The sequence below is a fragment of the Girardinichthys multiradiatus genome, chromosome 2 (genome assembly GCF_021462225.1).
Source record: "Girardinichthys multiradiatus isolate DD_20200921_A chromosome 2, DD_fGirMul_XY1, whole genome shotgun sequence".
NCBI classification, from domain to species: domain Eukaryota; kingdom Metazoa; phylum Chordata; class Actinopteri; order Cyprinodontiformes; family Goodeidae; genus Girardinichthys; species Girardinichthys multiradiatus.
This window is the reverse complement of record NC_061795.1, coordinates 21,588,911-21,613,281: the sequence shown is the minus strand read 5'-3', so window position 1 is coordinate 21,613,281 and position 24,371 is coordinate 21,588,911. Positions and strand designations below refer to the sequence as shown.

The 24,371-nt window shown below is 42.4% G+C and overlaps 1 protein-coding gene and 1 long non-coding RNA gene across 2 annotated transcripts in view; one reads left to right on the top strand and one right to left on the bottom strand.

Moving 5' to 3' along the window:
• Positions 1-20,182: 20,182 nt before the first annotated feature.
• Positions 20,183-21,445, bottom strand: LOC124881252. The gene is made up of 2 exons (XR_007041590.1): positions 21,312-21,445; positions 20,183-21,171 (listed from the first exon to the last, which is right to left on the bottom strand). It is a non-coding gene; the product is annotated as an uncharacterized LOC124881252 (long non-coding RNA).
• LOC124881206 (cGMP-inhibited 3',5'-cyclic phosphodiesterase A-like) overlaps positions 21,363-24,371 on the top strand; it is a 147,151-nt gene continuing 144,142 nt past the window's right edge. The window contains exon 1 of the mRNA XM_047386733.1: positions 21,363-22,286. Coding sequence (XP_047242689.1) covers positions 21,363-22,286 — 924 coding nt within the window. The remainder of the gene's footprint in view (positions 22,287-24,371) is intronic.

The following is a 24,371-nucleotide window of genomic DNA, read 5'->3' as shown; positions in this document are numbered from 1 at the left end:
GATTTTTTAAGCAGGGACCGAGAAGCTGGTCAGACTTTATGAAATGTAGATGGAGCTAAATAAAGGGAAATCCTGGAAGAAAACCTGTTAAAAGGCTGCAGTACACTTAAGACTGGGGCAGAGCTTCAAGCTTCACCTTCCAGCAGGTCAATGGCCATAAACAGACAGCCAGAGAGCCAGGTTTAGATTAGTGGTTCTGATATGTTCAGGCAGACCTGTTAAAGACAAGCCATTACTCAAATTGTTAGACTTGATTAACTTCTCAAATGATAGTTTGAGATCCAGTTTAATCCTGAGATAGTAGAACAGAATATCGCAAGATGCACTAAAAAGGAATTTTGATGATGAACAAATACCACTAGAAGGCAAAGCAAAAGAGGGCATTTCCCATTTACACTAAAAGAGCTCCATTTTAATTAAAAACCGGAACACTTTGTCCTTTTGCAAACAGACTCAACAATGCCTTTAAAATAAAGAAGTCCAACTTCCAGGAAGGCTCAAAATTACTGGGCACTATCATTACCTATTGTTAGGGCTTGTGTGTAGACAGTCCATTTATTTGATTTTTTTCTTTACTACTATTTATTTTTGCCTAAGCAAATCCGCAACCAACTAAAAAGGTGATCTCTGGGGTTTCTGAACCGCTAGTTGAGAATAACTTGTTTAGATCAAAGCATAATAATGAGTCCAAACCTAAATCAAATAAAAAAAATTAATCTTTGGCAAACCTTGAAAGCTGAGATTTACAAACACTTTCAATCCGCTCTGACTGAGCTTGAACTACTTTTCCAAAGAAGACTGGGCAAAAGTTTCAGTCTCTACATGTGCAGAGCTTTCAGACACATACTACAAAAAACAAAAAGTTGGAAAAGTGAAAGGGATACAAATATATTTTCAAGGTAATGTAATAAATACAATGGGGAAATTGTTGAGGAGGCTAAGCGGTGAACAACTCTCAACGTGCCTTTGAACTGAGCATACAGGTCTGATCAGTCAGCAGCCGCCGCAGCCGCCAGCTGAGGTCTGAGCGAGGTCACATCTGACACTTGCCCTTCGCGCAACATCAAAACCAAATGTCTGATGAACTGCCCCTTATGAAAGATTCCTGTTTCAAAATGGACCACGACATTGCCTAATAGGGTAAGCCGGTAACATGTGCATTCCCCAGTTGTTAAAATTCCTTTGGGTAATTCCAAATAGCCTCTGGACCTGTTTTGTAGAGAGGCAGAAATTTTCACAATGAGCTTGTCTTAAGATGCCGGGTGCACAGTGAAGACTGTCATCATTCAGCTTCATCTGCTGCAAACTCAGAATGGAAGAATCGTAAAAATTGTTTATGACCATTGACAGTTTATGTGATAGAAAGGCTAGATTCAGCCTGTTCTGTTTAGTAAAGTCTGGTATTTTCATCCTATAACATAATGAAATTCACTTTGTGCATCACATCCACACAGAACAACCTTTTGACCCTTAGACAACAGATTTGATTCTCCTCTGCAAAAAAGGAACAACATTGTAGAAGCTTTAATGTTTTCTGGCTGGCTACAATGCATTATTTCTGTTGTTCTGCTCTTATCTTAAGTTTTTAAAGAGGAAATGTTTCTGTTCCTGTCACCTAGAAAATAAAACATTTTGATAAAGTGACATTGTTTTGGCTCGCCCGGAGGGGGACAAAGGGTTACCTCCAGGCTCTGATAAGGTAAAAGAAAAATGTTTGTGACAAAAATCAAGGTTTGGCTAGAAGCCGGCAGCTGTTCTTTTTTGATGCACTGCGCCGTGGGAGAAGTGTAGGTTGTGCGGTAAACATGCGCTGAAAAGTGATGGACGGGACCTGGTCTCCTCCTGTTCCTATTGCTCCCTGTTAGCACTTCCCCCCGCTTCTCTCTAATATCACAGCTGACAGGATATGCAGTGCCTTGTACAGGGGTTGGACAATGAAACTGAAACACCTGGTTTTAGACTACAATAATTTATTAGTATGGTGTAGGGCCTCCATTTGCGGCCAATACAGCGTCAATTCGTCTTGGGAATGACATATACAAGTCCTGCACAGTGGTCAGAGGGATTTTAAGCCATTCTTCTTGCAGGATAGTGGCGAGGTCACTACGTGATACTGGTGGAGGAAAGCGTTTCCTGACTCGCTCCACTAAAACACCCCAAAGTGGCTCAATAATATTTAGATCTGGTGACTGTGCAGGCCATGGGAGATGTTCAACTTCACTTTCATGTTCATCAAACCAATCTTTCACCAGTCTTGCTGTGTGTATTGGTGCATTGTCATCCTGATACACGGCACCACCTTCAGGATACAATGTTTGAACCATTGGATGCACATGGTCCTCAAGAATGGTTCAGTAGTCCTTGGCAGTGATGCGCCCATCTAGCACAAGTATTGGGCCAAGGGAATGCCATGATATGGCAGCCCAAACCATCACTGATCCACCCCCATGCTTCACTCTGGGCATGCAACAGTCTGGGTGGTATACTTCTTTGGGGCTTCTCCACACCATAACTCTCCCAGATGTGGGGAAAACAGTAAAGGTGGACTCATCAGAGAACAATACATGTTTCACATTATCCACAGCCCAAGATTTGCGCTCCTTGCAACACTGAAAACGATGTTTGGCATTGGCATGAGTGACCAAAGGTTTGGCTATAGCAGCCCGGCCGTGTATATTGACCCTGTGGAGCTCCCGACGGACAGTTCTGGTGGAAACAGGAGAGTTGAGGTGCACATTTAATTCTGCTGTGATTTGGGCAGCCGTGGTTTTATGTTTTTTGGATACAATCCGGGTTAGCACCCGAAGATCCCTTTCAGACAGCTTCCTCTTGCGTCCACAGTTAATCCTGTTGGATGTGGTTCGTCCTTCTTGGTGGTATGTTGACATTACCCTGGATACCGTGGCTCTTGATACATCACAAAGACTTGCTGTCTTGGTCACAGATGCACCAGCAAGACGTGCACCAACAATTTGTCCTCTTTTGAACTCTGGTATGTCACCTATAATGTTGTGTGCATTTCAATATTTTGAGCAAAACTGTGCTCTTACCCTGCTAATTGAACCTTCACACTCTGCTCTTACTGGTGCAATGTGCAATCAATGAAGACTGGCTACCAGGCTGGTCCAATTTACCCATGAAACCACCCACACTAAAATGACAGGTGTTTCATTTTCATTGTCCAACCCCTGTATATGCCACAGAGTCAGGCTGACCTGTGTCAGCAGTGTAGAATAAGAACAGGTAGAGAGAAGATTGAGGGAGAGAAAGAAGAAGAATGTATAGAGCTGTAGCAGCAAGACCACTGCACGAGACTCTTTAAATGCTTTAGCTTTGGATACAATTTTGGAAGCCCTGGTAAAGATGTGTAAAAAGCATCAAAATAAATTCACTGTTCATTGCAGCATTAAAACTTCACATAGAAAAAAATTAGATTAATATTTGGTCAGTAACGAATGGGGGGAATGTCAGAAAAAACACTTTTCTGTCCTACCATCACAACTGCAAACATCTGGAGTTCACTGAACCTCACTGAAATCTTAACTGTAACTTTTTGCTTTGGTCAGATGAAACTAAGATCGAGCTGTTTGACAAGAAACACTCAGGTGGATCTGGCCTGAAACAAAGGATGAATATCTCGTGCCTACTATTAGGTACGGTGGAAGATGTGAGCAGCTGTGGACCTTCTTCTTCTCCAAAGGTATTTGGAAGCTTGTTAGAGTATATGGCATCATGAACTCTTTAAAATATCCGCACATTTAAAATAAAAATCAGGTGCACTCTGAAAGGACACTTAAAGTGGGTGATCACTGGCTCTTTCAACATTTTAATGCTTCAATTGTGTAGAATTTTAGTCCTTCAAGACACGACAGTCATAAGTGTTTAAATATTGGAAACTGGACTCCTTTGCTGGTGTCTTGAAGACGTTTTCCCACTTATTTGAAAAGGCTTCTTTACTTCTGACCATGGGTTGGGAGTTCCTGGCTTAAGAGTTGTAGATTTAATGATCACATTAATTTGGTAGATCTTATAAGTCGCCCTGAGAATGATCCTAAACCTGAGGCCAAATTAATAGGTAACAAGTGGAAACCATATGGGCAGCACATGTGTCGCACAGTTTGAACTGATACCCATTTGAGAACCAGCTAAGAAACACGGAGTGTGCAACTGATTTTGGTGAAACAGGTTGGATGTTACCCATGGTCACAACAAGATGGCGCCGCAGATGGTCGCCTCGGCGTGTTGGTGCGCATTATTTTGTTTAGTTTTTTGCTTTAAAACGGTCTTCTGTGATGGTACCCGGAGCTCTCTCACCAGAGAAGAACTCATGAACATCAGGGCTACTACACCAGAGGAGTTATTTCCAACTTTTCTGCCTACTGCTCTGGAATTTTTGGACATTCTGGTCAAAGGTGCGCTCACCTTTGTTCACGCGGTGAAACGCCGGAAGAGAGGGAAACGGGCTGGGGTGCTGGTACGTCTTCGCCAGCGTGGACTACGAACACCGTTACCTGGAATATTTCTCTCTAACGTGCGCTCACTTCCCAACAAAATGGAGGAACTACAACTGTTGTTGGGGAAAAACAGGGACTTTTATTCATCGGCAGTTTTGTGCTTCACGGAGACGTGGCTGTGTGGATTAATACCGGACTCCGCGCTGCAGCTGGCAGGATTCCAGCTCTACAGAGCGGACAGAGACACGGAACTCTCCGGCAAAGCGAAAGGTGGAGGAATCTGTTTTTACCTCAACAGTGGTTGGTGCAACGACGTGACAGTGATTCAGCAGCACTGTTCTCCAGACCTGGAAACCTTCATCATAAACTGTAAGCCTTTCTATTCCCCCCGTGAGTTTGCTTCGTTCATCCTGGTCGGTGTTTACATCCCACCGCAAGCTAACGTGCAGGTCGCACAGCGCATGCTCGCCGACCAGATACTGAGTGTGGAGCGGACCAACCCGGACTCCTTAGTAATCGTCGCTGGTGACTTTAACAAAGGTAATCTGACCCACGAACTTCCCAAATACAGACAGTTTATAAAATGTCCGACCAGAGAGGACAACATTCTGGATCACTGTTACACCACCATCAGAGACGCTTATCACGCCGTCCCACGTGCTGCACTGGGCCAATCCGACCACATCATGGTCCACCTGATTCCTGCATACAGGCAGAAACTAAAGCTCTGCAAACCTGTTGTGAGGACGACAAGGAAGTGGAGCAGTGAGGCTGTGGAGAATCTCCAGGCGTGTTTAGGCTGTACAGACTGGGATGTGTTCAGGACTACTACCAACAGTCTGGACGAGTACACAGAGGCTGTGACTTCCTACATCAGCTTCTGTGAGGACAGCTGTGTACCATCATGCACCAGGGTGAGTTACAACAACGACAAACCCTGGTTCACAGCTAAACTCAGAAGGTTAAGACTGGATAAGGAAGAGGCCTTCAGGAGTGGGGACAAAGACATATACAGAGAGGCAAAGTACAAGTTTGGCAAGGCAGTGAAAGAGGCCAAACGACTGTACTCTGAGAAGCTCCAAAACCAGTTCTCAGCCAACGACTCTGCGTCTGTCTGGAAAGGGCTCAAGCAAATCACCAATTACAAGCCGAAAGCCCCCCACTCCATCAACGACCGACGCCTCGCCAACGACCTGAACGAGTTCTACTGCCGCTTTGAAAGACAAAGGGACAGTCCTGCAACCATCTCCCACGACGCCCCCCAACAGCTGCAGCCACAATCCACCACCCCCATCTCTCCAACCTCAAGAGGGGCCTTGGCACCTCCAACCCCCACCCTGAAGTTCCCCCCCACCAGCCCCCTACCCACGCCGAGGACGGCTCTTTCCATCCAGGAGAGGGACGTCAACAAACTCTTCAGGAGACAGAACCCCCGGAAAGCTGCTGGTCCGGATTCTGTCTCACCAGCCAGCCTGAAGCACTGCGCTGATCAGCTGTCTCCAGTCTTCACAGACATTTTTAACACCTCACTGGAGACATGTCATGTGCCAGCCTGCTTCAAGTCCTCCACCATCGTCCCTGTTCCCAAGAAGCCAAGGACCACAGGGCTTAATGACTTCAGACCCGTCGCCCTGACCTCTGTGGTGATGAAGTCCTTTGAGCGCCTTGTGCTCTCACACCTAAAAGACATCACCGACCCCCTCCTGGACCCCCTGCAGTTTGCCTACAGAGCCAACAGGTCTGTAGATGATGCAGTCAACCTAGCCCTTCACTTCATCCTCCGGCACCTGGACTCCACAGGAACCTATGCCAGGATGCTGTTTGTGGATTTCAGCTCTGCCTTCAACACCATCGTCCCAGCTCTGCTCCAGGAGAAGCTCTCCCAGCTGAGTGTGCCCGACTCCACCTGCAGGTGGATCACTGACTTCCTGTCTGACAGGAAGCAGCGCGTGAGGCTGGGGAAGCACGTCTCTGACTCCCTGACCATCAGCACCGGTTCCCCCCAAGGCTGTGTTCTCTCTCCTCTGCTCTTCTCCCTGTACACCAACAGCTGCACCTCCAGTCACCAGTCTGTCAAGCTTCTGAAGTTTGCGGACGACACCACCCTGATCGGACTCATCTCTGATGGTGACGAGTCCGCGTACAGATGGGAAGTGGACCATCTGTTGGACTGGTGCAGCCAGAACAGCCTTGAGCTCAACGCTCTAAAGACAGTGGAGATGGTTGTGGACTTCAGGCAGAACCCAGCCCCACCTGCCCCCATCACCCTCTGTGACTCCACAATTGACACTGTGGAATCTTTCCGCTTCCTGGGAACCATCATCTCCCAGGATCTCAAGTGGGAGCCAAACATCAGCTCCCTCATCAAGAAAGCCCAGCAGAGGATGTTCTTCCTGCGGCAGCTGAAGAAATTCAACCTGCCAAAGACTATGATGGTGCACTTCTACACAGCCATCATTGAGTCCATCCTCACCTCCTCCATCACCATCTGGTACGCCGCTGCTACAGCCAAGGATAAGGGCAGGCTGCAGCGTGTCATTCGGTCTGCTGAGAAGGTGATTGGCTGCAGTCTACTGTCGCTCCAGGAACTGTACACCTCCAGGACCCTGAAGCGGGCAGGGAAGATTCTGGCTGATCCCTCCCACCCTGGTCACAGACTCTTTGAGACTCTCCCCTCTGGCAGGAGGCTGCGGTCCATCCGGACCAAAACCTCACGCCACAAGAACAGTTTTTTCCCATCTGCCACCAGCCTGGTTAACAAAGCCCGGAAACCACCCTGACATTCCCCCTTTCCCCCACACCCCCCCTTTTTTTGCTGACAGGACACCTGTAACTCTATGCGTTACATTAACGCTCAGCTTGGACTCCTGCTTACTTGCACTGCTTTACTTGCACAACGATCACCTGCACTGTTGTATTGCTCTTGCATCTTATACTGCTCTATATTTACTCTCACTCACTTAAAACTGTGCACTTATATTTATATTATATTGTAGATATGTTTGTACTGTTTAACTTGTACTGTATTGCACCGACTATGCCAAAACAAATTCCTTGTATGTCCAAAAACGTACTTGGCAATAAAGCTTTTCTGATTCTGATTCTGATTCTGATGGTGAGTATCATGCAAGAAGCCCATTGGGAAGAAGCCCCGACCAGCTAATACTCATCCAACCTTAACGGAGTTAATTTTTCCAGCTCATTCTCCCATTCTTTTAAAAGGGTAGAGCTATGATTATATGATTATTTTTAAAGTGTAAAGGTGTATACTTCCAAATGCTTTTATCTCTATTTGAACTGCCAGAGACTGTTTAGAAATAGAAATATTTTTATTGTGAGGAAATTCAGGTTTACCAGCAGCAAAGTGAAAGGCACATGGAAGCATGCAGATATATACAAAGGTAATCAATCAATCAATCAATCAATATAAGAGACTGTACAGTAGAGGAACTTCTAGAACATAAGAAGAAAATATTTTGCATTTATTAAAAATTCTCAGATTAAAAGAAATGTGCAACTGAGTGGGGTGATTTAAAAAAATGTAAAAAACATGCATGTGCAGTATATATGTGCAGAAAAAATATCAGAATATAACATATGCACAATGAGTTTTGGGAATACATGTACTTGAAATTTAAGAGTGAAATGATATTTCTTCAGATGAAGATGCCTTTTGTAAAGGTTCGTATGGGTTCTTTACCAACTTGCAAAGAATTGTTTCCACATCTCTACAAAAAGACCAGATGTTGAACAGCCCTTTGTTTACATGTACAGTGCCTTGCGAAAGTACTCGCCCCCCTTGAACTGGTCAACCTCTTGCCACATTTCAGGCTTCAAACATAAAGATATAAAATACTAATTTTTTGTGAAGAATCAACAAGTGGGACACAATTGTGAAGTGGAATGAAATTTATTGGATGTGTCAAACGTTTTTAACAAATAAAAAACTGAAAAGTGGGGCGTGCAATATTATTCGGCCCCCTTGCGTTAATACTTTGTAGCACCACCCTTTGCTGCAATTACAGCTGCAAGTCGCTTGGCGTATGTCTCTATCAGTTTTGCACATCGAGAGACGGAAATTCTTGCTCATTCTTCCTTGCAAAACAGCTCGAGCTCAGTGAGGTTGGATGGAGAGCGTTCGTGAACAGCAGTCTTCAGCTCTTTCCACAGATTCTCAATTGGATTCAGGTCTGGACTTTGACTTGGCCATTCCAACACCTGGATACGTTTATTTGTGAACCATTCCATTGTAGATTTGGCTTTATGTTTTGGATCATTGTCTTGTTGGAAGATAAATCTCCGTCCCAGTCTCAGGTGTCTTGCAGACTCCAACAGGTTTTCTTCCAGAATGGTCCTGTATTTGGCCCCATCCATCTTCCCATCAATTTTGACCATCTTCCCTGTCCCTGCTGAGGAAAAGCAGACCCAAACTATGATGCTGCCACCACCATGTTTGACAGTGGGGATGGTGTGTTCAGGGTCATGAGCTGTGTTGCTTTTATGCCAAACATATCGTTTTGCATTGTGGCCAAACAGTTCGATTTTGGTTTCATCTGACCAGAGCACCTTCTTCCACATGTTTGGTGTGTCTCCCAGGTGGCTTGTGGCAAACTTTAAACGAGACCTTTTATGGATATCTTTGAGAAATGGCTTTCTTCTTGCCACTCTTCCATAAAGGCCAGATTTGTGCAGTGTACGACTGATTGTTGTCCTTTGGACAGACTCTCCCACCTCAGCTGTAGATCTCTGCAGTTCATCCAGAGTGATCACGGGCCTCTTGGCTGCATCTCTGATCATTCTTCTCCTTGTTCGAGATGAGAGTTTAGAGGGACGGCCGGGTCTTGGTAGATTTGCAGTGGTCTGATACTCCTTCCATTTCAATATGATTGCTTGCACAGTGCTCCTTGGGATGTTTAAAGCTTGGGAAATCTTTTTGTATCCAAATCTGGCTTTAAACTTCTCCACAACAGTTTCTCGGACCTGCCTTGTGTGTTCCTTGGTCTTCATGATGCTCTCTGCGCTTTGAACAGAACCCTGAGACTATGAAGGAGCAGGTGCATTTATACGGAGACTTGATTACATACAGGTGGATTCTATTTATCATCATCAGTCATTTGGGACAACATTGGATCATTCAGAGATCCTCACTGAACTTCTGGAGTGAGCTTGCTGCACTGAAAGTAAAGGGGCCGAATAATATTGCACGCCCCACTTTTCAGTTTTTTATTTGTTAAAAAAGTTTGACGCATCCAATAAATTTAATTCCACTTCATGATTGTGTCCCACTTGTTGTTGATTCTTCACAAAAAATTTGTATTTTACATCTTTATGTTTGAAGCCTGAAATGTGGCAAGAGGTTGACCAGTTCAAGTGGGCCGAGTACTTTCGCAAGGCACTGTACATGTAAACAAAGGGCTGTTCATGTGTACGTGTTCTTATATTTGTTTGTGCTGCAGTTAACATGATCAAGATTAAATCGGCTTACTTAACATAAGATGTCTGTTTGTATGTGGAGCATGAATCCACTTTCATTCAGAAGATATATTCCAAAATGAAAATCAATGTACATCTGAAAGTATGTGCTTCACTAATGCACCCACAAGATTATGCAGAGCTAAAACATTAATGTAAAGCTTACTTTCCACCATTGGTGACACCAAAGTGGGAGGATACGATGAATATTTCAATGACCGGGCAGAGAGAACACCTTTGGGGGTCACTTTAGGAGCAACCGAGGACTCCTCTGGGAGTTTCTAGTGAAAACCAAGTTTGCATGCAAAGCTGCTGTTTCTTACTGCATACTTCTTTTTATTGAACATGAATACATCTCAAAACATTTCAAAGTACCTTGCAAAAGTGTTCATACCCATAAAACCTGTTCACATTTTTTCACGTTACAAACGCAAACTTTGGGATCAGTGGCGTTTTTGCATTAGGGGCCCGTGGGGCACGGTCCCACCAGTGGGGCTGTTTTGTACAAGAAGATATATGTTTTTTTAATAAATCAGATATAAGATATACATTTTTATAATTTCTTTTATAAATCAGACACAATAATGTGATTGAGCTTAAGGTAATAGTGTGTGAATTTGTCTCTGTGCTTATGCTGCTCGCCAGTTTTCGCTCGGTGGGGCACAGCAGAGTTGGCCCTGTACGTGCACTGTTATGAGCTGGACAAACTGTTGCGCGTGCGCGTGCTCAACGTGCACTTTAATTTCGTAAGTAGGGCCAGGCAGCCAGGGCCCCTGAAGTGTTCCCATTGGTTGATACAAAAGGGCGGGCATTCCCTTTGCGATAGCTGTTCTTTAGCTAATGAGGGACTGATACGAAATATAAATACAGTAGGCTACTAATGATGAATCGTGTGGACTACTTAACGACCGTTCGATTTTGCACCTTGCCATTTGAGGAGAAATTGGAAATTAAACGTTTGGGACCACATCGACCAGATAACTTTACCATTTTTCAAGAAGGTAAAGATAAAACAAGATCCTTTAACCAGGAGTGGTTCAAAAGGAAAACATGGCTAACGGCTAGCATTTTGAAAAAATCCCTGTTCTGCTTTCCGTGTCTTCTCTTTGGAGGGGAAACTGTCTGGACGACAACCGGATTTAAAGATTTAAAACATCTGTCAGAAAGGCTGGTAAAACACGAAAGTGGTGCATCACATGTGGATAATGCTATCAAGTTAGCTTTACTAGGGAGAACAAATGTTGCATCGCAGCTTGACAGTGCATACCAGCGTGGTATTGAACAACATAACCGACAGACTGAAGAAAACAGGTATGTTCTCGGCCGAATTATAACCTGTATAAAACTTTGTGGAAAGTGTGAGATTGCCCTGCGTGGACATGACAAGTCTGCTGGTTCCTTAAATCCCGGCATTTTAGATGCATATTTGAGACGATGTGCGAGGGAGACTCCAGACTCAGGAGCCATTATGATGCTCAACCCTATTATAAGGGCACCTCAGCAGTCATTCAAAATGAACTTTTGGATTGCATGTACAGTGTTTACAAGGATGAGGTTTTTTGGCAGGTGACAAATGCACCTTTTGTTGCCGTGGAGGCAGATGAGACAACCGATGTGTCTTGTAAATCACAATTGGTCATCGTTCTGCGCTATATGGTAAACGGCACAGTGACAGAAAGGTTTTGGGAATTTATTGAGGCGAAAGACAAAACGTCTGCTGGTTTATCAAATGCCTTATTTTCATCTTGTGAGCCTCTGAACCTGACTGACAAGCTCATAGCGCAAACATAGGACGGGGCTGCAGTAATGAGTGGAGGTGTGCGTGGAGTTCAGACTCTTGTGAAGGAGCGATATCCAAACGCCCATTTTGTGCACTGTTACGCGCATCAGTTAAACTTAACACTTCAACAAATCTGCTCAGCAAGGATTTCTGAATTAAAAGTGTTTTTTGCTGATCTGTCAGCTTTCGCCACCTTTTTCTCTTGTTCACCCAAGAGAACAGCTGCTCTTGCCGAAACATCAGATAGGCGCATCCCCAGACCTCCAGAAACTGTTAATGCTGTGTGGGAATGCCGTGAAGAGATTAAGAAGTGTTTGGACCACATTCGCACAACAGAGGGATGGGACAGGGTGACCATCAGCGAGGCCTATGGTCTGTCTATGCACCTGCAGGAACCAAAGTTCCTTCACTTCTTGCAGTTCTTTTCCGAGCTCATGCCAGAAGTGGACATATTTTACAGTGTACTGCAAAAACGGGACATTGATGCAGCTGGCATCAACCACGCGATGAAAACCTTCAACAGAAATGTAGGACGTCTTAGGGATCGAGCTGATGTGATTGTGCAAGAAAGTAATCCAGAAGGAAGTAAGAGGAGGAAAACCAACACGGCTACAGTCATGAAAGAGGCCTGCGACACTGTGATGAGTCAAGTGGAGGAGAGGTTCTCTAGGAGTGACCATTTGATGGCAGCAAAACTCATTGATTGCACACTTTTCTCCAAGTTTGTGCAGTCATTTCCAGAAGCTGAACTGGAATGTGCCATTAAACTATGGCCAATAACAAATAAGGCAAAGCTGAAAACCGAGTTGATGTCCCTATACCAGCACAGTGAACTCAGCAACGACAACACCGTGCTTTCTTTATTGAAGTCCATTAATGAAAACAACCTCCAAGAGGCCTTATCTGAAACTGTGACACTTCTCCAAATCATCATCACAACACTAATGACAAGCACTGAATCTGAGAGAAACTTCTCCACTCTAAAAAGGATAAAAACATTTACACGGAATACAATGGGACAGCAAAGACTGAATGCCCTGGCAATGCTGGCCATTGAAAATGAATGTATCCATGGACTGTTTGACTTTAACAGCAAGGTCATAGAGAAGTTTGCACACATGAAGGACCGCTGGGCTTCCTTCCTCTTCAAGAAGTGAACCTCACTGGTGAGTCTAATATATTGTTATGCTTAATTATCAACTGTTGACTGCTGCAGGGGTTAAAGCGATTTTTCAGAATATATGATGTTTTTTCTATCAAGGTCCTAATGTATCTTTAAAATACACATTACTTTGTTGCTGCTGGGTTTATTGTTTAATTCAATTAATCAAATCTTCCAAATGATGCAGGTGATGCGTTCAGTTTCCGACAACACAATGGACAGCAGCATTGTTTGTTGTGTGTGCTGTCAGTGTTCATACGACCATTTCATATGGTTCTGATTGAACAATCTGCTTGTAGTTGTTAGTTAGTAAAAAACGTGGATTCTTAAACACTTTGGTACTGTTGATAGAATAAATTATGTCATCACATTATTGTGTGATTAAGCACTTTGTGCACAGCAAGTTGTATTTGTATTGAGGGTAAGGTTCAGTGTTATATGTTCATGTTTGGATTATATTATCAGATTTTCTGGTATGAATAGCCTGGGCCCCACCAGAATTTCCATACCAAAATCTCCACTGTTTGGGATACTTCAGAGGAATCTTCCACAAGTGGAATGAATATGATTCAAATTTCTTTAGATGTTAAAATCTGAAAAATGTGGCATGCATTTGTTTTCACTACCTCTGAGTAAATACTTTATGCAACAACCTTTCTCTGCAGTTTCAGCTGCAAGTTCTTTAGGTATGTGTCTACCAGTTTAGCCCATCTACAGACTAAAACCATTGCTCAGATGTAGAGTGTATGTAAACAACAGTTTTAAGTCTTGCCACAGAATCTCAACTGAATTTAGGTCTGAACCACTGAACTGCACTGGAGAACAAAAGAGACTGGTACAAACTGTAAATCCTAGAATGCACAGCATTAACCAGTTTGTATAACAACTCCCAGGAAGGTGTTTGATAGCAGGGATTCTAGTAACGTCATAGACCTACAAAACTCTGGCGCAGAGCAGAGTTCTTCATCTTTTCCACAGGGCTTGCTGTTTGAGAACGCCTGTTGGTGAATTCACTCCTTCATCTATTGTTTTATAATTCCACTCTTCACCAGGCAGATGTTCACAATACAATAGCTGACAAAGACAATGAGTTGCTTGGCTATTAATTTCTTATAAAATGGGGTGCCCCAACTTGGTAATTTCGATCAAAATTACTAACTTAATGAATAATAAATAATTGCTGTTGGGATTAATAGTTATTCATAGTTATTCATAGGCAAACCCAATCTATTGTTGCCCTACAGATATAAACCATTTCATTGTTGTTCAGGCTTCCTATTGGAAGTTGCATCTTCACCACAGTGTCAAGTCTTTTGCAATCTGGAGCAACTTCTTTTGCAAGATTTCCCAGTGTTTGATACATAAGCAACTTAAAACACATACTTTCTGTTGCTGCTTTTAATGTTTGGGGACTCTCCGTGTTTTACACGTTTTTTTCTAGTAGTGGTAAAGGGTCGCTAGCTTAGCTTAGCTTGGCTACCCGTTCTGCGGTTTCTCTCTCTGAGTCTCCTCCTCTCTCCTGCTCTCTCTGTCAGATGTTCAGTTACTCCTCTCCCTCCTTTAGTGACAATGGTACATGTAATAAATGTAGCATTTTTGTAGCTTTGGAGGCGAGGGTGTCGGAATTGGAGGCCCGGCTCTGCGCTGTTGAAAAACCAGCAGATAGCCGAGGCCCCTTAGCCAGCACGGAGCCACCGAGGGTAGCTCCCCGTAGCATTCCTTCAGAAGAGCCCACGCAGCCGGGGCCTCAGGCCGGCTGGGTAACGGTACGTAGAAAGCATAGTCCTAGATCCCAGCCCACAGGTCACCACCAACCCGTCTGCATTTCTAACAGATTTTCCCCGCTCAGCGACACACCCGCTGAGAAGCCAACTCTGGTAAATGGCAGCTCCATAGTCAGAAACGTGGCACTAGAGACACTAGCGACCATAGTAAAATGTCTGCCAGGGGCCAGAACAGGCAACATCAAATCCTACCTGAAACTGCTGGCTGAGGATAAACGTAAATACAGTAAGATTGTAATTCACGCTGGCAGTAATGACACCCGGTTACGTCAATCGGAGGTCACCAAAGTTAGTGTTGCTTCGGTGTGTAAGTTTGCCAAAACAATTGTCGGACTCCGTAATTTTCTCTGGTCCCCTCCCCGATCTGACCAGTGATGACATGTTTAGCCACATGCTGTCATTCAACAACTGGCTGTCTAGGTGGTGTCCAGAAAACAATGTGGGCTACATTGAGAATTTGCGAACATTTTGGGGAAAACCTGGTCTGATCTGGAGATACGGCATCCATCCCACTTTGGATGGAGCAGCTCTTCTTTCTAGGAATCTGGCCGCATTTATTAGTTCTCCAACCCTCTGACAACCCAGGGTTCAGACCAGGAAGCAGGGTCGTAGTTTAACACTCCTCTCTGCAGCTTCTGTACTGCTCCCAGCCATTACCCTATTAAGACAGTGTCTCGCCCACAGCCAAAATTGAATAAATTAAAAAATAATCTAAAACAAGGAAATCAGGAAAATCTAATAAAAATAAACACAACTCAGACTAAAAATAAAAATAAAACAATTAAATGTTGCTTACTGAACATAAGATCTCTCTCTTCAAAGACTTTGCTAGTTAGTGACCTGATTTGTGACAATCAGATTGATTTACTTTGCCTCACAGAAACCTGGCTGCAGCAAGAGGATTATGTTACTATAAATGAGTTAACTCCCACTAATTATTTAAATTTTCCCATTCCTCAAAATACTGGGCGAGGAGGAGGAGTAGCAACCATGTTTCGGTCCGATTTATTGACTAGTCACAGACCAGTCAATAGCTACAACTCTTGTGAATATTTAATCCTTAGTTTTCCTCATCCAAATTGCAAAGCACTAAAACCACTTCTGTTTGTTGTTTTGTACCGTCCACCAGGCCCTTACTCTCAATTTTTAGATCAGTTTTCAGACCTTTTATCGGATTTAGTGTTAAATACAGATAAGGTTATTATAGTGGGGGATTTTAACATTCATGTTGACACTGAAAGTGATAGCTTAAATATAGCCTTTAATGCTATCTTAGACTCATTTGGCTTTGCTCAGAACATTAACAAACCTACCCACCTTTGTCTTCATTCTCTGGACCTTGTGCTGACATATGGCATTGAGTGTAAAGACATAACAATATTTTCTCATAACCCTGTCATGTCTGACCATTTTTTAATAACCTTTGAGTTTAATTTAACAGAGTACCCCACACCTGAAATAAATTTCATTATAGTAGATCATTATCAGACAATGCTGTAACAACCTTTAAAGAATCTGTTACACTTTTGATTTCCTCATTATCACAGAAAAGCACAGTGGAGGGCAATAATTTTGTTTCTTCCCCTTCACAAATTGATTCTCTTGTTCATAGAGCTTCTTCATCATTGCGTAGTGCATTAGACAATGCACCCCCCTTGAAAAAGAAGGTAATTATTCATAGGAGGCTAGCTCCCTGGTTTAATTCAGAGCTGCGTACTTTAGAGCACAATGTTAGAAAATTGGAGAGAAAATGGCGCTGTACATACCTAGAGGATTCCTAGTTAATCTGGAAAAATAGCCTACTGTTGTATAAAAAGACACTTCACCAAGCTAGAACAGCTTATTTCTCATCATTAATAGAAGAGAACAAGAATAATTATAGGTTTCTCTTTAGTACCGTTGCTAAACTTACACAGAGTCATAGCTCTGTTGAGCCCTCCATTCCCTTAGGTCTCAGCAGTCAAGACTTTATGGGATTCTTCCAAAATAAAATTGATTCTATTAAAAATAAAATCTTTGACATACTCCCGAACATGATTACTTCATCCTCAGCAAGTGAGACAACATTGGAAATAACTGTAGAACCTGATTTGTGTTTGGACTGCTTTGATCCTGTGGAGCTTCCTGAGTTATCAGTAATATTAGCTTAATCTAAACCTTCAACTTGTATGTTAGACCCAATCCCAACCAAATTATTTAAGGAAGTGTTCCCTCTGATTTCCACCCCCATTTTAGGTATGATTAACCTATCCTTAGTAAATGGATATGTACCACAGGCTTTTAAGGTAGCTGTAATTAAACCTTTACTTAAGAAACCTTCACTTGATCGAGATGACTTGAAAAATTACAGACCTATATCCAATCTTCCATTCTTATCTAAAATTCCTGAGAAAATAGTTGCTAATCAAATATGTGAGCATTTACACAGTAATGACCTGTTTGAAGAGTTTCGGTCAGGCTTCAGAGCTCATCATAGCACTGAAACAGCTCTGCTGAAAGTCACTAATGATATTCTTATGGCCTCAGATAATGGACTTGTGTCTGTTCTGGTTCTGTTAGATCTCAGTGCTGCATTTGATACAGTCGATCACAATATTCTCTTAGAAAGGCTGGAATTTGCTGTAGGGATCAGGGGAACAGCGCTAGGCTGGTTTAAATCTTATTTGTCTGACAGATTCCAGTTTGTTCATGTAAATGATAAATCATCTTTAAACTCCAGGGTTAATTGTGGAGTACCACAGGGTTCAGTTTGGGCCGATTCTCTTTACTATATATATGCTTCCAATAGGTAAAATTATCAGGCAGCATAGAATAAATTTTCACTGTTACGCTGATGACACTCAGCTTTACTCATCCATGAATCCTGATGAGCCCAAACAGTTAGATAGACTACAAGCATGTCTTGAAGGTATAAAAACTTGGATGACTTAAAATTTTCTGCTTCTAAATTCAGACAAGACAGAAGTTGTCGTCTTTGGACTGGAGTCTTTAAAAAAAGAAACTGCTTAGTCAATCACTTAACCTGGATGGCATTAAATTGACCTCCGGTAATAAAGTAAAAAACCTTGGTGTTATTTTTGACCAGGACTAGTCCATGCATTTGTTACTTCAAGGCTGGACTATTGTAATTTGTTACTATCAGGATGTCCACAAAATGCTGTTAAAAGCCTTCAGCTGATTCCAAATGCTGCAGCAAGAGTTCTTATGAAAATTAAAAAGAGAGATCATATTTCCCCTTCTTTAGCTTCCCTTCATTGGCTCCCTGTTAAATCCAGAATAGAATTTAAAATTATCCTCCTCACATAAAAAGCCCTTAATGATTTATCTCCATCATACATCAGAGATCTGATTGGTCCATATGTTCCTAACAGAGCACTTCGTTCTCAGACTGCAGGTTTACTGGTGGTTCCTAGAGTCTCTAGAAGTAGAATGGGAGGCAGATATTTTAGTTATCAGGCTCCTCTCCTGTGGAACCAGCTCCCAGTTTTAGTCCGTGAGGCAGACACCCTGTCTACTTTTAAGGCTAGGCTTAAAACTTTCCTTTTTGATAAAGCTTATAGTTAGAGTGCCTTAGGTTATCCTGAGCTATCTTCCTTATTTTTTACCTCCATCTTCTTCCCTCCCTGTTGGTTGTAGTAAGGGGGAGTCAGGTTTAGCCTAAACCGGCTCAGTTATGGTTGAGGTGCAAACACACCCTCCATTTCTGCTACCTGTATGACCCCCTCTCTTTTCCACTGGTTATGGTCAATCTGACAGAGAGAGGAATCCCAATCGTTGAGGTTTTTAGTATAACAATGGCCATTAGTGGGCTCTAGATGGACAAACTGTCTACTTTTAAGGCTAGGATTAAAACTTTCCTTTTTGATTAAGCTTATAGTTAGAGTGGCTTAGGTTATCCTGAGCTATCTCTGTAGTTATGCTGCTATAGGCTTAGGCTGCTGGAGGACATAATGACCACTTTCACCCTCTTCACTACATTCTCACACGACTCTCCAATTTTGCATTATTTGCTGTTATTTCAGTTTTTAACTTTATGTTCTCCCTCTTTTCTCTTCCTAGAACCTACACCTGGCCTGACTCTGTGTCTACCTGTGACACCTTCCTGGAGAGGGGCATTGTCCAAGCTTCTGCTAGCAACAACTTAATGCTCACCTTCTACCAATGACCCTCATGGCCCTGTCTTTCAGTGTGTTGTGATTATTAATCTGAGAATATTATTTAATATTTAATATTAATATTTTATCAAATAATATTTCGGTCTGTTAAGGGTTGTCCTGTGAATACCAGCCCAGTAAGGCGATGGTATTAGGACAAAATAGAAAGGTGTGAGACGAGCTCTGACATTATTAAACAGCATAAACTCTGCACACACATGGAATGAATTCACACAATTTCTTAAAATACAAGAATTTATTAACAAAAATAAGTCAACTCAAAGTCAAACATATTTCAATTAACAAACTCTTTACTATGCTAAAACAATCCAACTAAACTACCAAGCAGAATTAAACACATTTAACAAATTTTTTGTCTTATTTGACCAGAACACCTTTCGTCCTCATGATTTAACTTTAAACAAAACTTCTTCTGGCTTTCTATTAACAAAGATTTTTTTCTTGCCATGACTGAGCAAAGGCCACATTTGTGATGTGTATAACTAACTGTGGTTCCAACAGATACTCCCACCTGAGGGTTAAATCTATGCAGGTCCTCCAGAGTAACCATGTGTCTCTTGGCTACTTGTCTGATTAATGTTCTCCTTGCTTGGCCTGTCTTGTCAAGTTTTTATTGTGCTATATAGGGATGCAAGATAATAGAAAACATGCCGTATTTAATAATATTGGTGAATGTTGCAATAACAATATCAATTGCTATTGATAAACAAATGATTGTTAATCACGTTCTGTTTTGGGATCTTAGCAAACATGGACCCCAGAAAAGGAATATTGAATATTTCCATCTCAATAACAGGGTTATATTTAAAAGGTTGCTTCTGGCAGGGCTCTCCTCTTTTGGCAATGAAACAACATAATTGTAGTTTTTAAATGACTTGAAGAGCTTACCACCTCTTTACTTTCTAAAACATTTTATGCTGCTTTAAAGAACAAGCGTAGCTAAACATATAACAGGTATAGAAAGCCTCAATGCATGGCACTTACATAATTAGCTAACACTTAATGCCATCCTAGGAGTTCATTGTGATGGCATAAAGATATTGCAATAACAGTACATTTGCAATATACTGATCAACCCTAATGCCACACTCTCTCCAGTTTCAGATGATGGACTAAACGGTGCTCCGTAAGATCTTCAAAGCTTAGGACATGGATTTCTAACCTAAACCTGCTTTAAACGTTGTCACAACCTGATCCCTGCCCAGTCTTATGTGTCCATTGGTCTCCATCATGCTGTTCTGTCACTGATGTTCTCTAACAAACCTCGATGGCCTTCACAGAACAATTATATTTATACTGACATTAACTTACACACTGGTGTATTTTGTTTACTAATGAGTAAACTTTGGAAGGCATTTGGTTACACTGGATTTTATTTAGGGACATCAGGGCAAAGAGGGCTGAATACCAATGCCCAACACACCTTTCCGATCTTTATTTTTTTTAAATGTTGAAAACCACATATCACTATACATTATGTGCTACTTTTTGTTAGTCTGTCTCATAAAACTCCAATAAAATACGCAGAACCTTGTGGAGTCATCTTACAAATTGTGAAAAAAAAGGATATAAGTACTTTTGCAAGGTACTGTTGGGCCGAATGGAAAATGTACCTTGGCAACCTTTCAGTACTATTACACCAAGGCCACAAATCCAAATGTGCCCACCAAGATGTCACACGGCCTAAAATGTAGCTGCTCCAGTATATTAGAATGCATTCGTAATAAAGAAAAGTCAAATGTGTCTTCACAGATTTCTTGGTATTAAATAAATATTAGCACATTTACAACCACATAGGCAATAAAAAAGATAGCAGATAAAATATCCAAAATAGGAGAAAAAAACAACTAAACCTCAGTCAGATGCTGAAATTCTCCTGCTGGGCTGGCACAGGGGGATTTGGGGGGGCTCACCGCTGTTCCCTGTGCAAAAAGTAGGAACTTGGGGTTGTGAATGAGCTGACACTCGCGGCTGGTTGGAGAGCTGGTGACAAAACGCTCCGGATTTGTCCGGTTAAACGCCGAGCGGACACTCATTCTTTGCTGCTTAAATCCCCCAAACGGCTTCATCCTCCGAAGTGCACCGGCGAGACTGTTTCGTTTCATTTCGGGACGAGGACAAACAGATCATTTTTAACCGGATGGTTACGGAACAGAGCTGGGGTTTTTCCGAGGGGCTGCTGCGGTTTCCTGAAATCTCAAAGCAAAGAGAATGACTGAAGATGTTAAAGAGAAGCCACAGAAGCGGGACGTGCGTGCACAGAGGAGCAATGCCCTAGATCTGTAAAGCTTCTGAGCTCTTCTGTCACTTGAGCTTCTTTTTTATGCAGCTCTGCATCCCGCACCTGAAAAACAAAGAGAAACGCAGCTCAGATCCATGCGTAAAAAGGGAGACGGGTGTGCGTTTTCGTCTTTCTTTTTCCATTTGCACAGGACATCATGCCTGTTTTTCAGATTTAACTCATGCCCTGGCCCCTGACCACACCTGTATAGATGCTTTATAGACTTCCTCATACTTCATATTGGTCCATGAGTGATGGCGATGTCTGCAGAGGCTTGCAGTACCTCCGGTGCGCAGAGCAACTCTTGTAAGAAAGGCTTCGGCGCACCGGATCGCAATGGGTATGTGAAAACACGCGTCATCCCGCGGGGCAGAGACCCGGACTGTAAAACGTGGCTCAGGTTGATGTTTAACAAACTCTGGAGTTCCCAGATTCTCCGGAGTGCTGTGTGTGTGGGGTCACTCTCTGTTTTCCTAGCCGCTCTGGTCAAATGCGCAGGCTGGGCAGCTGAGGCCAGAAGCAGCAGCAGCGCTGACAACACACTCTCGCACTCACAGTCCCCCCTCCACTTTGTTTCAGGCTGCACAGCCGAGCTGTTGCAAACTTGCTGGAGTGTGCTGTCGTTACTGTTCGCGCTCGTATGTGCCTTCTTTTGGATCGGCGTGTACTTGATCCACTGCGGGGTGCTGATCGAGACCTTCCTCTCCCTTCTGACCTTGTGCCACCTAGGCGAAGTCGCCGCGTGGTCTCTTCTGGATGGGACAGATGAACAGCTGCTTTCGTCCACCACAGCGGCCGGGGTTGTGCTCCTTTGCGCGGCCGCTGGCGCACTCATGGTAGCTCGGCATAATCAGGGCACATCGGTGATCGTTTTCATCAGCGTAGCCAGGACTATCTCGCTCCTCTCGCTGCACAAAGTGCGGGCCGCCTGGAGACCGTACGTGGCGTACCTGGTCGGAGTGCTGGGCATCCTGCTGGCGAGGTATGCTGACAGGCTCCTTCCCAAACAAGGGACACACAAGGAGGGCTGCACCCCCGTGACTGGAACCAGGGAAGAGATTCCTGTATTTAAAAGGCGCAGGAGGTCCAGTTCTGTTATAGCCTCAGACATGGCACACAGTCAGTCCAACAGTAAGTCACACCGACGGACCTCTCTGCCATGCATCCAAAGGGACCAGGTAAGACGTTTCTGTCCCATTCAGCTTTTCTGTTTCTGCTTTGGCTTTTCTTCATCCACAGCGAGTTTGGGATTTGTGGTGGAGACTAAAACAAAACAATAACATTAAAAAAGTTCGTATTATTATTCCATGTCATCATGTATGCTATCTACCTATGTTATGGATTTTTGTGAATTTTTAGCCACACAAAAGAAATAAAACATAATAATTTACCAATACTATAGTTTCATTATTATTATAAATTATAGTTCTTATAGTCATCTTTTAACATAAGGTGAGATTTAAACTCTTTATCTTTATTAGATTATAACATGTAGGGTTAAATCTATGCAGGTCCTCCAGAGTAACCATGTGTTTCTTGGCTACTTGTCTGATTAATGTTCTCCTTGCTTGGCCTGTCTTGTCAAGTTTTTATTGTGCTATATAGGGATGCAAGATAATAGAAAACATGCCGTATTTAATAATATTGGTGAATGTTGCAATAACAATATCAATTGCTATTGATAAACAAATGATTGTTAATCACGTTCTGTTTTGGGATCTTAGCAAACATGGACCCCAGAAAAGGAATATTGAATATTTCCATCTCCATAACAGGGTTATATTTAAAAGGTTGCTTCTGGCAGGGCTCTCCTCTTTTGGCAATGAAACAACATAGTTGTAGTTTTTAAATGACTTGAAGAGCTTACCACCTCTTTACTTTCTAAAACATTTTATGCTGCTTTAAAGAACAAGCGTAGCTAAACATATAACAGGTATAGAAAGCCTCAATGCATGGCACTTACATAAGGTGAGATTTAAACTCTTTATCTTTATTAGATTATAAAATGTAGCTCAGCATAACATTAGAAAAACACCACACTGTGATATTGTTTACCATGACAATGTCTATTACAATAATCCCATATTTTCCTCGCTACTCTTTTTCTTTTCAATCATCACTATGTCTGTCCTCTATTAATTACGCTTCCTAAGCCTACTGCTTGAATCTGTTTCAGATCGCCTGCCAAATATTGCATCTAAGCAGTCCTTTGCGGTTGCAACATTGCATGGGCTGATATTTTGATGATGATTGCGATTCGATATATTGTTCAACTCTAAAATAAACTCCTTTAAGTCACCTTCTGATACTTCCAAGACAAAATTAAAACCACTACAAGTCTCGTTTTAACATGCTTTTTCTACAAACTCCCCAATTTTGGGAAGCAACCTTTCAAAACTAATTTTCAAAACATGTGATTCAAAAGCTTGTTTGAAAACAATTTTTAAAAAGTAGAGACACACGAATCATTCTTTTGGCCAATACTGATTTCCAGTTTTCCTAGAGGTCTGACCTGCTGTTATTTTCTCCTCTAAGGACTATGAAACATGAAAGAAAAACGTGCTGCAGGCACTCTCATAAAAACAGAAAATGAAGGAATCAGAAGATTTATGCATTTATGTGTCAAAAAATATGTGCCTAACCTTTATCTGATTTTTTATTAAACAAAACAAATGCATCAAAAAACATGCTTTGGTTGATGTGTGTAGACCAATAATGATGGGAATTCTTAGTTTTGATGCATTTAATGAATAAGAAAAACTTTCTCTTTTTAGCATTTGATCTGCCGATCACCAATCAGAGCCAGACAATGAAAACTGATTATTATCTCTGATTGGCATATCTCTATAAAATAGTATTTTTAAGCTTCATGGAAACAAAATAAAATAGTTCATTGAGTTAAAATCCAACTCTTTTATATGACTGTAAACACACACATCCAGTCAAGTGTTTTGTTTCAATATGGATTTTAGTTTTTAAAACTTTGCTTTTGAGAAACAAAGCTGAGAACGTAGTGTTGTGCAATTTCCCTGCATCCACAGCTTTTTTCCTCATTGTAATTCCTCCTTCATGTCACTCATCATGGCTCACTGTCCTTAAATCCTGCAGGGATGTTGTAGCTCTGGCTTTCAAATCTCCTCTGACACTGGTTCACATACATACATGTGTTAGAAGGAAGTTGCTGTTGGTGATGATGTAGCAAAGAGGTTTCCTCAAAGCAAACTTGCAATCAATAAGTTGCTGAATCTGAAAGGCAAACAAGC